General features: G+C 41.6%; 1 protein-coding gene across 6 annotated transcripts in view; it reads left to right on the top strand.

The window, feature by feature from the left end:
* The window catches only part of ATP10D (ATPase phospholipid transporting 10D (putative)), a 63,552-nt gene extending 48,783 nt beyond the window's left edge, over positions 1 to 14,769 (top strand). For all 6 annotated transcript variants that reach the window (XM_080403853.1, XM_080403850.1, XM_080403851.1 and 3 more), the window contains 10 exons: positions 379 to 505; positions 3,401 to 3,585; positions 5,510 to 5,819; positions 6,448 to 6,524; positions 7,058 to 7,183; positions 7,657 to 7,857; positions 10,524 to 10,604; positions 10,859 to 10,963; positions 12,265 to 12,452; positions 14,213 to 14,769. In XM_080403853.1, the coding sequence (XP_080259979.1) occupies positions 379 to 505; positions 3,401 to 3,585; positions 5,510 to 5,819; positions 6,448 to 6,524; positions 7,058 to 7,183; positions 7,657 to 7,857; positions 10,524 to 10,604; positions 10,859 to 10,963; positions 12,265 to 12,452; positions 14,213 to 14,729 (1,917 nt within the window). In that variant the 3' untranslated portion in view covers positions 14,730 to 14,769. The remainder of the gene's footprint in view (positions 1 to 378; positions 506 to 3,400; positions 3,586 to 5,509; positions 5,820 to 6,447; positions 6,525 to 7,057; positions 7,184 to 7,656; positions 7,858 to 10,523; positions 10,605 to 10,858; positions 10,964 to 12,264; positions 12,453 to 14,212) is intronic.
* The last annotated feature ends 3,484 nt before the right edge of the window (positions 14,770 to 18,253 follow it).

Below are 18,253 nucleotides of genomic sequence, written 5' to 3' on the forward strand. Positions count from 1 at the left end.
AAGTACAGGCTGTGTAGCTGTAGAGTCATCAAACTGTACACAGCTGCGCGGTGATTCTGTGGCTGTGTCAATGCCGCAATTAAAGAGCGGTAAGGAGAGTTATACTGTGCTTATTGGCCTACCTACCTTCCGTCTAAGTGGAAATTTGTCAGGTGGCTCCAGGGACCTGCAGGGTGCTGGTGATAATCTGACTTGTGAAGCCCGGCAAAGTAATCCTACACTATGAATGCTGTACTGAATCGTGGCATGTTAAGTGATGCGCTGCCAGGGGCTGCGCTTCTGGGTTCAGTATGGACATCTGGGACAGCAGAAGTAACTGTGAGGTGCCTTTGAAAACACAATATAGATATATGCCGTATGTTTTCTCTTCCTCTGTAGGTGATGAGTGATGCAGAATACGCAGAGTGGTTAAATCATCATTTTTTAGCGGAAACGAGTATTGACAATAGGGAGGAGCTGCTGCTTGAATCTGCCGTCAGGCTTGAGACTGAACTGACGTTGCTCGGTAGGTATAAAATACTGTTAACTCCCAGGAAACTGCTTATGATGTTCATAATTGAAATTTACCTGCAGAGAGCTGTGCTAACCTCACTTTGTGTAACACATAGCTTTCTACAGACCTAGAATTTATTGCCACTCCTGAATTTTCATAAATCATGCTGGTAAGTTTGTACTAGTAAAACACACTGAAGACAGCTAGTGCTCTTCTGTTGTTTGTAAAGGGTAAAGTTTTACTGATTTATCTTTTTTTATTTTTTTTAATTTTGTGGTAACTAGAGTTTTAAAGTGTCATAATAAGTATGTGAAGTGGTAATAACAACTCACAGACCTGTGTGGGCAGACATTCACAGGGATCCCACTTCTGCGCATGTTTCCATCATTGTTGCATTTGTGGCACAGCAGGCGTGCTTGTGCTGTGTTCTACTGTAATAACATGGAGAATAATAATGTTAGGTGTGCTTTTGCAGGAACCATTCCTCTGATGGTGATTGCTCTGTGCAGAAATGGGGAGGCCAAAACCAAATGAAAGACGTTTACTGTAGATGTTTAAAAGGTAAACTGCAGGCAGTCTGGGAGAATAGCCCTAGAGGACTGTCCAGCAAATTAACGCTTGGAAAACAAAGTGACTCTGGTGGTAAAGGCAGCTTATGCTATAGGTGAAGAGGGACAAATCCTGTTACGTGGAAAGGTGTTACTTCCCTTATTTTGTGCCACATCTGATCAGAAAAAATGCCATAAACTTTGATACTAAAAGGAATTCTGGGATTACTGGCTTCAGTTTCTAGAGAGAAGACGGAGCAGTGCTACTGTAGTTTTAAGGGACGAGTGGCTTATACAGGTACCCGTTTGTACTGGAGTCAGCAGAGGCAAGTCTAGTTGCTGTGGAGACTGCTGTCCTCCAGGCCAAGGCATTTTTTTGTCTCGTGTCTCTGTTAAGACAGTAAGCAATATGGGTTCGCCCTAACATTAAATGGGAGTGAGAATAAGAAGGATAAATGGCTTCATACTACCAAGATGCTTGTTTTCAGTGCCTCTGCTAGCTTAGTTAGCTCTGCCTGGGGCCATATGTACATTGTGATCTACAGAGTAGAAGTCATTACAGCACCTCTCGTTCTGCCTCTTTGAGCCTTCCTTTGCTTTCTTAATAAACGTTACCTGTTGTAGCTGCAGCTGTAACTTTGACTGTCCTCTTAGGACTGAGAAATGGAAGACTTTGTCCTCAAAGAACAACAAGCAAAAATTCAAATCATCTCAGTATTGCCAGAATCATGGAGGACAGCAGTGGTTTGTAGTCCACTGCACAGGCAGGTATAAAATCCGTATGAATATATATAAAGCCTCAGGCCTTTATTTGAATGGAAATCTGTTTCTGGAAAGAATAGTCCTAACGTGCAGTACCTAAGAAAGCACAGCTCTGGATCTCAGCAGGATACATGTTGAAGCTGGCTTCTGTTGTATTACAAACTGAGCAAGTACTTCAGAAGGAGTATATAAGTATATAGAGTGTCCAAGCTGAAACAACATTTTTCTCTCTTCCCTCAATGCCTGGAAGTGTCTCTCAAAGAAGCTTGCATCAAGTAGATCCCAGCATCTTCCTTCCTGCCTCTTCTGTTGGCTTGCATCAAAATGGAGGCAGTGCGGAGCAGGGATCTGGAGGTTTTCATCCTCCCGGTGACCAGAGGCAATGAGCTCTGTGCAATGTTGGCAGTTGCTTTATTGAAAAAAAATTGCGGTAGTGTCAGAAGTCTGCTTCTATCCCCATATGACAGTCAGTGCTTTATATGTAAATTGCTAATTAGAGTCCCACACCAGAAACATGCTAGAAGGGAAAACACTGGTTTGAATTTTTGCATTTGGCTTTCAGAATGAACCTAGCTGCAACTGGCTGAAATTTAATTCCAAGAAACTCTTAGCCTGAGAATCCCACAGGCCAAACCATGTGGCTTGGTTATGATTTAGTACCATTTGTGTTGTGAAAAAGCCTTGACAATGTCCTGTATTGTAGTAGATCACTGGCACTGCAGCTTTTCAGAGATGTTCTACTTTATGCTGATGTTGTGTTACCTCAGTGTGACCAGAATAGAAGATTTTTTTAAGCTGGTTTTAGGGACACAGGTCTGCCTGTTGCGCACACCAGAGAAGACGATAATCTGTGTTAAAGTCTCAATTTTTTTGTTGAAAGTCTTTCGGTAACGACTAAGCGGGGTGGGGATGGTCGAGCAGGTATTTCCTCCCTGTGGGGGAGTATGTCGGGGGGGGCAGTGCAGGCAGGAGGAAGGGCAAAACACATCGTTCAGTGCTATGAATTGAAAGGACCTAGGACAGGATGTACTGCAGTGATGAGTAATTGAGAAACCTGATGATGAATTTGATCTTTGTAGCAGTGTGCGAAAATAAGATATAAGAAGAGGGGACTTTAGTGTGGAAAAGGTGGGGCCTTGGGGCAAGAGGTACAGCGAATTCAGCTTGGAGCAGAGTTGAGAATAAGGAGGAGAAGTGGGCCTTGAGACAGAAAGGATCAAGGTGATACATGAAAGAAGACTGGGGTAATCTGAGATAGGAGGGAGTGGGAATAATGAAGTATATTTGTCATGAGAAGCCTGGGAGTTGTACAACCACCATGGGATGAAATGGCCATGAGAATGAGAAAAGTTGGCTTAATAAGGCGTTGTGAAAAGTTAGAGGCCCCTTAGGCTGTAATAAAGTATGTTTCAACAGTCTTCATGTCATGGGCTCTGGGACAGAAAGATGTGGAAGTGAGAAATTCCCAAGCGTGTCCCGTAGGCTGTCTGTTTTGGGATGTAGGTACACGCAAAGGACCATCTCGTCCTGTCATTCTTGCAGCATTTTGGTTGTGAAAATCACAGCAGTACTAATCCTTCTGCTTCTCTGAACGAAGGTGCCACTGGCATTGAAGATCGCCTGCAGGAGGGTGTTCCAGACACAATACAGGCATTACGGAAAGCAGGAATAAAAATATGGATGCTGACAGGTGACAAGAGAGAGACAGCTGTCAGCATTGCCTATGCTTGTAAACTGCTGGAACCAGATGACAGGATCTTCACTCTCAAATCACAGAGTAGGGTGAGTGGAAAATTACACTTTTCTTCAAATTATATGTTTCTCTGCTGGAAAAATCAGTCAGGCTGTATCACAGGGCAGTAAGGAAAAACAAAATGCTCTCTGCTTTTCCAACTGACCAAAGACAGCATGATTTCTTGGAAGATGAAAATACTAGAAAACCGATTGTTTGCTTCCTTGTGGGTAAAATGTGAAATCCTTTACACGTATGTAACATCTGTTTCTTAATATACAGTCCCTAAATGATGATTAATTATCTCAATTGAGTGGACTATTTAGTTTCACTTTGTGGTAGGTTAGAAAGTTGACATGCCCTCAGGTTGCACCAGGGAAAGTTTAGATTGGAAAGGAAGGAAGGAAGAATTACTTCAACCAAAACGGTTGTCAAGCTTTGGAACAGGGAAGTGGTTGTGTTGCTATCCCTGGAGGTGTTTTAAAAGATGTGTAGCTGTGGCGCTTAGGGACATGGTGTAGTGGTGGACTTGGAAGTGCTAGGTTAGTTCATATTAGGTTTAAGATCTAGTGCTAGATCTTAAAGGCTTTTTCCAACCTAAACAGTTCTGTGATTCTATGTTGTTAGAGCTTTCAAACGGCTGTGAGTTACAGCACTTCAGCAATATAAGAATTACCATCATGCAAGTTCTGTTGGGTTAAGTTTTATGCTGCTTTGTGTAATATATTCCCTCAGCCCTGCTTGTCTGGCATAAATGTACAAGGAACTGTCTCATTAAAGTACATTGCACACTATTCAAGAAAACTAATCTGCCCGCACTTCTATCAGAGCAAAAGCCACCTTCTCCCCACCACCCAGTAGCTGAGTCATATGATAAAGACTGGTTAAAAATGCTGCTGTTCTGTGTGGCCAGTTTAATGCTTTTTGATCATTGTGTCCTCTTGCGGATGCTTATAACCATCTGTTTTTCAAATCTTGATTTTTATCAATTTTGGGTTTCTTAAGAGAGAGATCACTAACTGTGACTGGTGAAGCCAACATATGCAATGTCCCTCCTCAGAGCAGAGACATGAAATCTGAGGCTTCTCCAAAGGACTGGAGGATTTTTCAAAGAACTTTCATTTTCCTTTTTTGGCTGCTTACATGTTACTTTAGAAATTCAGTTTGCATGTGCCATAGAAGATTGTGTGGCAAGTGGTAACTGTGAGGAAAATAAAGTGAAAAAGAAAGGATTTTTAGTCCAGTTGTGTTTGAGGAAAGTTTGGGGTCTTATTTTCACTAACTTTTTCTTTTTTTTCCCTACTAGGGAACTTAACAGTGAGAACTAAGCCCCTGTTGCAAAGTGTTCATCCTACCTATAACTGGACTTTGAAATAAAAAATAGACAGGATTTGGTACTGTTGCATTTCAAAGTAAAATAATAAGATTTAAGAATATGTAATTTTTTTCTGTATAGCACATGTATTACATATATTAATATCAAGAATCTTTTGGGCATCCTATATTGATTCTAACAAAAAAAAATTCACAAGGCCAGTTCTTCAGGAATTCATTGCAGCTCACCTATAATCCGATTTGAAATGCATTTTTGGTTTTGCATGCCAGACAAAAGAAATGTAGAGAGCAGAAATGTTCTGTTAAAGCTGTATTTATATTACAGAATCCTTAATGGTTGGGTTTTCTGCTAGTCTGTGAACATCTTTCATGTGCCTCATTTTTTTTCCCTTCTCCTAGTACAAGAACTAAGCAAATCTACTTAAGTAAACTTAAATCACAGGCCCTTTTATTAGCAACAGACTGCATCCTTTGTGATTTTAAAGGGTTATTCAGCCTTATGTCTGAGGCTTTCTGGATTCAAGTGAAATGCTACATAAAGGCAACATTTTCCTTTTTCTCCATATGTATTTAATAAATTGAAAAGGAAACCAGAACAGAAACAGTATTTTAGTAGCCTTTTTTTTTTTCTTTAATTAGGATGCCTGTGCCTTGGTGATGAACAAGATCTTAGAAGGCATCCAGAAGAATACTTCTGCCAAAAAAAAAACCAGTCAGAAACTTGGGAATGTCTCTACAAGTCCCACCACCCAAGCTCCAGGGTTTGGTGCAGGCCTGGTTATTGATGGGAGAACTTTAGAGCATGTCCTTCATGACAGCATACAGAGTATTTTCTTGGAACTCACAGAGAAGTGTCGGGCTGTGGTCTGCTGCCGAGCCACACCACTGCAGAAGAGTGTCCTGGTCAGACTGGTGCGAAATAAGCTAAAGGCAGTGACATTAGCTGTAGGTGAGTCCTGTGGTTATGTTCTCTCTGAAAAGAAGCAGCAGCCCGTTCCTTCTCTATATTTTTGTTCATGTCTGCTACAAAATATACTTGATAAGGAAGATAATCCTTTGAATCGTGGTTGTCTCTGACATAAGATGATGTTAGTCTTCTGAACTAGCAGATGTAGTCCATAAACTTACTTATGGTAAGCTAAAGCAACAAGAACAGTAGTAGTTGTGCAGTGTCTTACATAACATGTCCAAAGGAGCAAGTAAGGGGGTTTCTGCAGTCATTCTCCATCACAGCCCCACCAAAGTAGAGAGGGAGAAAGGAGATGACTGTGATTTAGAACACCCATATTTTCTGTTCCAGCATACCAACTAAATTCTGGCAAAAGGAACAGCTGATAGCCATTTGGAGAACACAGCGCAGTTCAGTCGGGCCTTCCATTTACTAATCCTGCTTTCTCTAGGGTTTTCCATAGGCTGCACTGTTGGCCATAAAAACGCTTTTCTCTGAACTCTTGTGTTCTTTTATATTCGTCTGTTTCTGCCACCTCTGTGGTGACGTGATACCCAGCAAAGTTTGCCTCCAGGTTGCCAAATAAGAGAGAGGGTAGTTTTGATTTTTCCTCTTTTTTTCTCTGTAGGTGATGGTGCCAATGATGTCAGTATGATCCAGGTGGCTGACACTGGAGTGGGAATATCGGGCCAAGAAGGCATGCAGGTAGTGTATACAAAGACAGCTGCAAATGACATCAGATTCCATTTTAAATCAGTTCAGAATTTACCCTGGGGGCCCAGTGGCTCCACAGTCCATTACCATACACAAGCAAGAGTTCGCAACCTGAGCCCACATCCAGGCTTTACTGCTCTCTGAGGAGCACTCAGAAGCTGAATGCTGTTTGTTCACACTCCGAACAAAAACCAGAGCTTGCTGCCTGTCACCACACTCCCTTTTACTCCAGTCCTGCCAGGAACCAAGCAGCCCTAAGCATCAGTGATTTGTGTGCAGTTGTGTGGGAATAGTAGGCAGCCACGGTCCTGCCTAGGTTGTGTTGGGCTGAGCTGTGCACATTACTGTAAAACATCGTATGGAGGGGCACAGATCTGAGTGAGGGTAACGCCATAAGCACTATGTATAAAAAAAATAAGAAAATAAGAATTTCCAGGGGTAGGTAAGTTGCTTACTTGGCAGTGTCTGAAGCTTATCTTTAACAGTTTGAATATAACGTATCCTTTCCTTCATGTGTGTTGCAGGCTGTGATGGCAAGTGACTTTGCAATCTCTCAGTTTAGACACCTCAGGAAGCTGCTGCTTGTCCATGGTCATTGGTGTTACACCAGACTTACTAACATGGTGCTTTACTTCTTCTATAAGAATGTGGTATGTAGCTGCCCCATCACAGGAAGGTCACAGTTTGTGTATTTGAGAGCACTGAAAGGTTTAGCGGGGCTTTATATTCTTTTTTATTTCACTGTTGTGAATGGGGTCAAAAAGACACAAAAAGCATACGTCAAACAATTCAGTTTCCCATTTATGTCTGCAGAGACTCTTATTCCTTGGATTGACTTCCCCACTCAAAGCCATTATCTCATTTGATTAAACAGTGAGTAACAGGCATTACTAATGTGGTGGCAGCATGACTATCCGAACAAGTCATGTCTAGTTTTGAAACGTAAGGCTGTGTGCTAGTCAAATATAATTTCAAAGTGTGGAATTGGAATGAACTGCACAGCATTTATACTTAATTTTCCACAGGTTACTGTAACCAGACCTAAGATCTGCCTGTTTTCCTACTGGCTTTTAAAACACTTGTCTATGGGTAACATTGTATCATGTCACCTTTGACTTTTCAGACCTACGTGAACCTGCTGTTCTGGTACCAGTTCTTCTGTGGGTTTTCAGGCACATCAATGACTGACTACTGGATCTTGATCCTTTTCAATCTCCTTTTTACATCGGTGCCACCCATCATTTATGGTGTCTTGGACAAAGATGTGTCTGCAGAGATACTCATGCAGCTCCCACAGCTGTACATGATGAGCCAGAAATCTGTGGTAGGTTAAAGAATGCTTGGCCTGAAGCAAATTGAAATGGTCAGCATATGAGCCATTTATGTCTTGTCTTTCCTTCATGGTTCACATCAAGTAAATGTGAAGTTTAAAACCAATTTTTCTATTAGAAGGACACCTATGCCTGTGTAATACAAATAAAAGCTTTTTTTTTTTTTTTTTTCAAAAGTTTTTCCTAGGCTCTTTTCAGCCATATCCCCAATCTTATCAGATATTTGAATGATAAGAGAAATTTAGGACTTCAGATGAAGCAATGCACTGAGATAAAGATCCTTACTTCATTTGCTGCCTCAGCTGTCAACATCCTTCCTTAAAACAGGTTTCTTTTGAGCATCTGGGCTTACTTTTAAAGATAGGGGCACTAGATGCTGTTTTTTTCACTGTCATAGAAGGGTCTCAGCTGCCAAGTAATGAGGAGCGGATAAGAACCAGAGCAGATTCCTTTCAAATAATCTTTAAGAAAGTCTTGTCGTTCAGGCCTCTTTTCCCTTATGGGTATGTTCTGGAATTTGCTGGTGGCAGTTTTCTCCCATCTGAAAACCCTATACATTATGTCTACTCTGTAAGTAAATTCTGTCCAAACATGTAGCACGGAAAACTGCAGGGAGCCGGGAATAGTTTCTAAATCAAAACTACATAAATCAGTAGTTTTTTTCCTGGTTTCTGCTTTGCTTAGCTTGAATTGTAGCATAATTTTAATTGTATCATTTTTTAATTTGACAATTAAAATAATATTTTTATTATAAAAATCGAAGACAGTGACATACTGAGCCTGAGTCAAAATAGATAGTAGGCCCTAGAGAGGAAACTTTAAGTATATGAGTCACCTAAAATTCACCATTTTCTTTATGATCATAGCCTTTCGATAACTGACTTGACATTAGGAAACATTTTTTTGCAGAGAGGGTGGTCAAATGGTGGAACAGGCTTCTCAGAGAGGTGATCGATGCCCCAAGCCTGTCTGTGTTCAGATGTATTTGGACAATGCCCTTGCAGTGCCTCGGTCAGCTCTGAAGTGGTCAGACCGTTCAAGTACATGGTCATTGTACATCCCTTCCAACTGAAATACTCTGTTCTGTTCTAACAAATGCTGCATTAAACGTTTGATCTGCTTGTGCTGGCTCATCTGGCAGAAGTCTGGGTCTGGTTTAGTAGGGAAGGAAGGATATACAGTGAGGGGACAACTTGTTTTGTTTGTTTGTGGACGTTTGCATTCCTTTTTACATACCCTGAAATATTTTATGTTGCTTGGTTTACAATATTTCTGCAAAATGAAGTACTCCTCCAGTATTGATCCGAGCCTCTGCAGACCGGCTGTAGCAGGTCTGTGCTTTGTCAATCACAGCATCTTGACTAAGTTAATGTCGGAAAGGCTCGGTGTTTGGCCCTTTGTTTTGATCTTCAGGATCTGTACGGTCATCTGAGCTGAGGTGAAGGGTTTCAGGCAACATAATCAGAATTATTGCATTATGCAAAAGTTTTTATCTTTCCCCCCTTTTTCCCCTTATCAGAGTTTTTATCTTTTTTCCAGCACAGCATCGCCTTGCTCTGTGGTTGGAGTTGTTAAGTAGTACATCATTTCCTTTCATGCATGGAAGCACAGTGAAATAATTGCTTTGAATTAAGTGTAGTATAGAAGAAAGAGAAATGCTTTAAAAGATGCAGTATCGCAATATTGCACCATGATATCACAAGCGCACAGCCTCCTGTACAAGCTATAAAAATGGACAATAACTTGTATTCATCTTCAGTAATTTAAAGCATTTCCCAGACAGGCAAATAAGAAGATAAGTTTCCCACACCACACCTCCAGAGAGCAGTTCAGTTCTTCTAGGGGCTGAACGGCTTTTTGGAGAAACCTATCTCTCTCCACTAATTGTAGAGGAAGTGCTGGGTGCCTGTGCTGTCTCAATTTACTGCCTGAAGGAATGGGCTACATCTCAGCCAGGGCACATGCAACTGTGGTTTCATAAGTGGTTGAGCTGTCATAACAGTTTGGTGCTGCTGTGTGAGGAAGGCTTGTTCCTTCTCTGCTTTTTCCTTCTTTTCTTCCTGTTCCCTGTTTTCACCCACATAATTAAACTGCCTTCCTTGTGCCAGCTTGGTTATCCCATCAGATCCTTCCAGGGGCTGATTTAAGTCACTAAAACAGCAATGTGTTATTCCAGCAGAAATGTGAATTGATTTCTTAGATTCTAGTGAGTTAAGTTAGCTCACAGAGGAGTCTATTCTGCACAGAGGAGTCAGCCAGCGCAAAGTAAGAGGCAGCAGCCCATGTACCAAAAAGAATGGGGTGGACATAGAAGAAAGTGGGACTTGGCATTCAGTGATGGTAAGCTGCTAGGGTAATTCACCGTCCCCTAGCCCTCTCCCCTCCTTAGTACTCACTTAGGTAAGGCTCTGGTAGGTCTGTCCTGGCAGAAACAACTGTAAGATCAGAGCTTGCAGATCTGGTTGCTGATTTAAATGCTAACAGTTAGCTACGTATTTGGAGTAAGCTCTTTATTCTTACTACCATAACACAAAAGGTACCTCTTCATTGGGAAACGTAACTGGAATTACTTCTGCATATAATCTTTCCCCAGATCCAAATTAATGCTAATTAAGGGTGCGGCAATTTACTTCAATGCTGTTATCCTTTTTTCTTACAGGCTTACTTGCCTTCACCTTTCTGGATGACCTTGCTGGATGCTTTTTACCAAAGTCTCGTTTGCTTTTTTGTGCCTTACTTTGTAAGTGCTGGATATGAAATACATTTATATATTTTGATGTACTAAAACCCAGGCAAATTGGAGAATGAAGCATTTGATTTTACTCCCTCATAAATAAATGTGTCCTAACAGGTTTACGATTGCAACTGAGCTGAACTTTGTGCATGCAAATATGTATGGAATTGAAAATACTTTCAGTACATTGAAAAATTGCTGCTTTGCATTAGGACTGTATCTAAAGAATGTATTACACTGACTGCTGTCTTCCTTTACAGACTTACTATGGCTCAGACATAGACATTCTTTCATTTGGAAACCCCATAAATACAGCAGCGCTCTTCATAATACTGTTTCACCTTCTCATTGAGTGCAAGTCTGTGGTGAGTACTTTAGAGTATGTGCATACAGCTTTCATTACAATTATCAGAAGAAAGAGTTTCGTTTACAAAACAGGAAAAAGCATAAAAAGGCCAAAACCTAAATATTTTGTTTATTTGACAGTGTGATCCTAATACACCTGTCATTGGAGCCAATAGAATTACTCATGTAACCAAAATGAACAAAATTTGGCCTCAGAATTATTTCTAAATAATGACAGGATCCTGCCTTCTTAGGGTGCGGCGGTTTTGAGGATATCAGTTTAGTTTTGCAAATGTGATCTACTGAGCCTTCATTGGTTCCTAAGCTTGCATCTCAAAGACAAGAGTTTGAACTTTTGATTGTGAATGCTTGAAACTGATGGTCTGCTCTGTGGCCAGGATAAACAATTCAGGGGTATATTTTGATACCAGAACTAGAGAACCAATATGCTACAGAATGCTTTTCCAGTTTTTAATTCAGTCTGCACAAGCTAAAGCATCTGCATTAGCTTGGAGAAATTTACAGCCCTTGCAAGGGTAATACTTGGCTATTTTGCATGATTTTAAAGAAAATACAGTAATATTTACAGTAGAAGGAAACAAATTAATGGGTTTTACTTTTTCTGTCTTTTTTAAAAAAAATCTTTTTTGGGTTTGTTTCATAATGGATGAAATTTCAAGTTATGATTCAGTCCTTTCATTGTTCTCTTTGGAGCATGGCAGCAGTGATAAAAATGTCTTTATTGAGAATATGTGGGTAGCATGAATATTATCTGTGCTCTGAATAAGAAAACATTACATAAATAGGTTTGATTTGGCATTTTCGAATGTCGGCAGTTTGTCAGACTAATGACAGTGTTGTTTCCATAGTAACTATTAGAGCCGTTTAGGTATAAAATTACAGAAAACTCCAGCGTAGAACAGTTAGTCAGTGTCTCAAGCAAGATGTATAAGGGTGGTGTCATGTGAAGACCTCGCCTCGGTTTGCTTGAGAAGGCTTTCTCTGCTGCCAGCGGATGAGGTGGTCATCTAAGGCAAATGGCACAAAAAACGTCTTTCACAAAGTATGCGTTTAGTATAATTCAAAAAAATTAAATGGCTGGGTTACCTGCGAACTGTAGGAAGAAGGCTCCATTCTTCTGGACCGTTCTGTATAAAATCAGGAATATTATCTGAACAGACATATTCCCTGCTACGTTAGGCAGCTATCTTTAGGGGAAGAGTGTGTGCGTGTTCATGCATGCCTGTCTACCCACATACATATGTTACAGGTCTTTCTGTTGACGACTTACATCTGATTTCTTTCCTCTTCTGAATTGCAGACTTGGATACATACAGTAGTTATAGTTGGCAGCATCCTGTTTTACTTTGTCTTCACTCTGGCTTTTGGGGCAACCTGCAAAACCCACAACCCACCATCAAATTCTTATTGGATCATGGAAAAGCACATGACAGACCCAGTATTTTACTTAGTTTGCCTCCTCACTACTTGTGTTGCGCTGCTACCCAGGTGTGTTTCTGTTTTCACAGTTACAGATTGCTGTTAACAAAATGAGGTTTTTTTGAGACAGTGATGCTATAAATCTCTCTGGCTAGAGGTCTTCCTCACCCGCAATGTAAAGAAAATGTCATAGCTACCGGACCAAGCCATGTGAGGACAGCTCTTTTGTGACATGTTCTCAAAGCAAATTTCAGTAAATAAAATAAAGATCTTTTGGATTTATATTATATGATTTGTATTATATTAAATATTGTCTTTGGAGGGAAAAAACAGTAATCTCTGCAACCACAGAGTTTATAAATCAGTTAAATTAGTAATCACAGTTTAAAATGTACTATACATAGAAGTACTCTACTTAGTCTGTGAAATTTGTGAAACCATTTTCTGTTTGAAATTTATGTTGTTTATATAAGACTATTCAGAATGAAGAATGCATACACAGGCTTCTTTGTGGGTTGGAAACATGCTGACTAGATCTGCAAGGGGTCATGATTTGTATTTTTATTATGCCTAATTTTAAGTATTTTGCCTCACTGAATAAGTCGTAACTCCAAATTTGATAAGTCATTCATTCACCCTGGAAAGGCAGGAGCATTGGGTTGAGGTCCCGGACACCAGCATGCTGAGCAAGGAGACACCTGAATGAGCCAACAGAGAAAAAGTGTGTGGAAAGCAGTGACAGAGACTTCATCAAACTCCCAGTCTAGGTCTTATTTAGTAGCCACAGCCATCTTCCTTTCACAGGCTGAACATGAGTCAAGTCTGTAGCCCATCAGCAAAGGGCCTCCAGTGCTAATCTGTTCGTTCTTCTGTGTTATGTCTCTCTCCCTCTCATATCATTCCAGAAAGAGTGGGTCTTGAAAGTGAATTGCACAGACAGATACAGAGAGAATTACTGGGGAGAATAACTGCCATTTCCTCCTCACCTGGCGTCATTTTACGTCGTTAGGCACAGTCTGAGCACACTTTCTGGATCAAGTGGTGCAGTACAGGCTGTGTGAGTTGCCACTGGCAGGAAAGCTGGCAGAGCTGCGGCTGTAGGTGCCTGCAGTAGCCACCAAGTATTTGAGGCCCCTTTGAACATGTCCCAGTCTGTGTCTTCGGCATGCCAGCCATGGTTTTGCTGCACTTGCCGGAGATCATGACTGATAGCTTTGGTTCATACTTAGTTCAGCAGAAGAACAAACCATGAGGTGCAAGAAACGTATGCTCTTCCCTCCCTGTCCCTGCTCTCGGCTTGGCTTCAGGTGGTGACAGTAGAGCCTTTTCTTTCACACACAGTAAATCTCCCTTACATGACAAATAAACAGATAAAGGCTGCTCTAGGGCTTTTTGGTAGGGCTGTTTTCCTTCTCCTTATACCTGCACTGAAGTGCCAGGGAAACTCTAAACTTCACACTGATTTTACTACCTTTTTTCTGGGGCCTGACTATACGCAGAAAGGTCCACTTTCAGTGTGATTGGGACCCCGGCCCTTCATTGAAGTTGCAAGTGCACATTGCTGCAGTAACTAGTCTGTAGGAGAACTGTGTTCAGGACAAAAAAATGGAAACACCTGAGATCGGTATCTGTCTTTGGAAATGCCAGTTTTAAAACATGTTCTGGTGCCGTTGCTGGCCTTATAGTTTATGTTCACAAAACTGCATCTGTGAAAACTTGCAGAGGCTGCTGCAGCCTCAGGGTTACTTAAATGGTGTTTGGTTTCCTTTAGTGTTGCTGGAAACAGTTTCGAGTCTGCTTCTAAACAGCTTATTGAAATTGTTTTGTAGATATTTGCTGAGAGTTCTCCAAGGAACATTGTTTCCGTCTCCAGTGTTGAGAGCCAAGCACCTTGACAGACTGACCCCTGAGGAGCAGAGGGGAGCAATTAAGAGATGGAAAGATGACTGCATTGTAAACTGTAGAGCGGAATTCCAGGCTACCTCTGGGTCTTCCAGCTCAGCCACAGGTGCTGTATCAGAGGAAGAAAGCATTGCCAGTCTTTTGCCAACATGTAAGCCACCTTTTCAGGCCTGTTCAAGAGATGAGAAGGACACCTCCTTCTTACCAGACATTCAGGATGAGTCTGGAAGTACAAATGGCTTGAACTCTGAAAAGACCGAATTTCTGAATTCATCAAAGGAAACTAATTCAGACACATTTGGTGCCAATAACTCGTGTGCCAAAGCTTCTGTGTGTGCTTCTGGAGGGGCCAGCAGTGCATTGTCTCTAGCATACAAAGCCAGATTGAATTCTGGTTTGTGTGAAGAAGATGCTTTAATGTATTTTACTAAGTTGGAGTGCTAACTGTTTTAACCCCAAGAGTAATAACTGCTGATTTATGCTATGTTGTAGTTTTGTTTTCTTCAGCCAAGGTAGATGATGCACACATTTCCTTAAAAGCTTTGTTGTTTATAAAGCTTTTCAGTAATTTCAACATCTAAATGGATGGGTTGTTTTTTATATTTTTTCACACAGTAGGCTTTGCGTACTGCTTATTTCTTGTATGCAACGTTGCATAATACCTTGTGGTGTTGTGGTCATAGGACATTGCATGAACACAGATTTGCAGGATCCAGTTCAGGTGAGCCAACCTGCTCCCTTGCAGTGCTATCCTAAAATATCCTAGCATTCCCTGGGATTCACCAGTTGCTGAAGTATGATGCTAGCAGAAGGGCTGGGAGGTAGTGTTACTGGTTGGCTTGTTGCCAGACAGCTCCAGTGTGTGTATACAGTAATTGTTTTAACCCTTGTGGTCCAGTTTGTTCACCAGGCTATTGCACGGGCCATCTCAGTGCTGGCCAAACACAATTTTCATTGCCAGAAAAACAGCCCAGATGAGACACACGTGTCATGTCTCCCTCTCCTTCCTCTTCCACTAGAAGAGCAAATCCTGGTGCAGCCTTTTGTCTTCTCCATGATAGTTCATCCTCCTGCTGCGTCCGTCCTTCTTGCCTCCATGTGCCATTTCATCTCCGTCACCACTGACTGGACTTCTTGTCCTCCTCACCCAACTTAGATGCTGGCTGCCTGACTGCTCTAAACTCTACCTCATGCCTGCACTGCAGAATTGTCTGCCAGTGACTGTGGGTAGCTCCAGTCTGTCTTCAGGTCTTCTTTTATAAATAAGCAGTTCTAGCAGTTTCTAGCTACATTACCCTTTTTCACTCTCAGGTGTTTTACCATTCCTCCCGACTCTTATTATAAACAGCTTCGGTATCTCTAAAGGGTGCTCAGAAGAAGGTATAACCCGTTGCATACGCCAAATTTGAGCTCTGTTTCTCATCTGTCTTGGAGATACCCTGCCTCTGCCGGTTTCCCAGTGCTCTGCACGAATGCTGGCTATAGTGTGTGTGGCTGCTTCTGTATTCCAGGCTGTCTAAAATACTGCCTCCTTTTACTTCTCAAAAGTTACAGGGCCAATTTATGGAGGAACTTAGGAAATTGTTTGTATCCCCTAGTACCTGTTGAAATAAACAGTTTCCTCAAAGTGTAGTTGCTAATGAATTATTAGCATTGAGCCCATTTTTTGGTTCTGTTTCTTTCTAAAACTTTCTGCTTTCAAATTGCAAAGATTCGTGTCGTTTATTTTTAGGCACCGTATTTGGGGCAAGGGCTCTGCTTTTTAATTGAACCATGAGCTTTCCATGTCAGTGATCAACATTACATATTTCACATCTTTTAAGATCTCTGAAAGAATTTAAACAAACGCTGTGAGGTCTGAGACAGCTGCTGCTATGGAGGGCAGATATTGAGGGCATGCTAAGTTCATTCAAATGCAAGTCACCACATGTTACCAGAAGTTTGAAACGGTTCTGTTTTTGAAAGGTAGAATATAATTAGGGCAGACTCCATCCCTGGTGTTAGTGAGGAGAATAATATCCTTTTTGTTTAGCCTGTAGAAGAAAAATAGTGGAAGGAGCCAGGGATGACAGCCATTTATGCAAATATTTGTTTTTATTTTAATTTGGTTCAACATATGACAAAATATTTTTGCTAAGTTCTAACATCAGGTTAGTGTGGACCTTTGAAGTGATGGCAGACATTCAAATTCTAAGAGATCATGTCAAGCATGTTGGTTCGCAGTTACAATTAACAGATGTTTGTCTGTAGCATCCTTCTTGCTGTGGGAGGCACCTTGCCAGGAGTGGCCTCCAGGTGTCCTGAGTGGAGCACATCAGCTTTCTCTACAAACCACGGGAACTGTGTCCTAAGAGGAAGACGCAAAGTGGCCAGCACGTTGTGCAGCTGGTACAAGGGCAGAATCGTACAGGAGCCCTTCCTGGGACTCTGTGGTCATCTGCCCTGCCCCACAGCCGCAAGGCGGGCTCAGCTTTACTCTTACCGCTCCTAGCAGATGTTCTGTTGTAAAGAGTGCCAGAGGGCCGGGCCGGGCCAGTGGTTTTCTGCCCTCAGAGTCAAATATTGGTTGTGTTTCTGCTGTCTCACGGGAATGTTTCTTCTGCACCTTAGATCTGTGGCCTCTTTTCACTTGTGGCCACAGAGAACAGATTGTTGTGTTCTGCGGTTCTGCAAGTCTGTGGCTGTCCTTGACTGAGGTACGCTGAGTTTTCATGGAGGAGCTCTAGGACTCACAGTGACCTGAGGGAGTGCTGGGCTCAGCTCTCTCCCTGTCATTGTTAAAAGGAGTTTGGGGGACAACACTGCGACCTGCCCTCTTGTTGCCCCTGCTGCAGGAGCGGAACTGACAAGCAGATTTGGCCGGTACCTGATCATTGTGTTTCAGGAGTTTGCCTGTGTATCATACAAAAGATGTAAGCATTCAGAGTAGGATCTTCCAAAATCCTCTGTGACTGTGAGCCGTAACGTCAAACTAACTACACGAAGAAATGCGAAGAAATGCAAGTGACAGTCACCTGTTAGACCTGGGGCCAGCTGCATAATGCCTCTGGGACAGGTAAATTGCTGTTACGTGGCTTTTTACAGGCCTTGTCACCCCACTACTCAGACTGCTTAGCGCAGTGAGGCTGTCGGGCTGGATTCTTAAATTGTACGAAGATCACTTCTGGGCCTCCAAGGTGCCAGGGCCTGTGGGTTGCCTTGAAACTTCAGATCCCTTTAAAAGAAGTTCATCTGTGCTGAGATTGTGAGTACTATTGTACCACTTGAAGTGGTAAAAAATACACACACACACGTACGTTTGTTTTCTTGGTGTGTTGTTTCACTGATACTGCATGTTGCTTGCAATTGTCTGCTTAGGTTGTGTTCTTTTAGAGGACTTCAACAAGCAGTCTAAGGGATAAAATTATCCATTGTGTAAAACTTTTTCTTTTTTCTCCTCTCTCTCTTTCGCGCTTTTTTTTTTTGAATTGGTAAACAAACAGCAGAAATATGTATGGGCTGTCTGCTGTTTTTTACTGAAGGGGAGATGAGGGTAGTGAGGCTTTAATAAAAGCTTCAAAATGTTAATTGGCCATATCTAAAGTGGTGCCAAATGAAGGGTGCAAACAAATTGCTGTCCCTTTGCTTCTTAACAGTTGAGTGTTTCCTTTATTTTTTTATTTTATTGTAGCACTGGAAACGTCACAGTCTCCTGCTTGCTTCTGCACTCCTGCACTTAGGCACAGCGTGACCTGACTTTTCCATTTTGAAAATAAGCTTTTTAAGATCATCTCACAGGTGCCTTCCAGATGTCATGAAGGAAAGCACAGCATTTACACTTTTGATGGTCAGTTTAAAAAAGCCAAAACAACCACCTTCAACTCCCCCAAACTTTGTAGCTACACCTACAGCAGCTTGAACTCACTTTTTCATGTGCAGTATTTGATTTGAAAAAAATATGGTTTTAAAATTTATTTATTTTGTTCATA

This window comes from Falco punctatus, assembly GCF_963210335.1.
Source record: "Falco punctatus genome assembly, chromosome: 1".
Classification (NCBI taxonomy): domain Eukaryota; kingdom Metazoa; phylum Chordata; class Aves; order Falconiformes; family Falconidae; genus Falco; species Falco punctatus.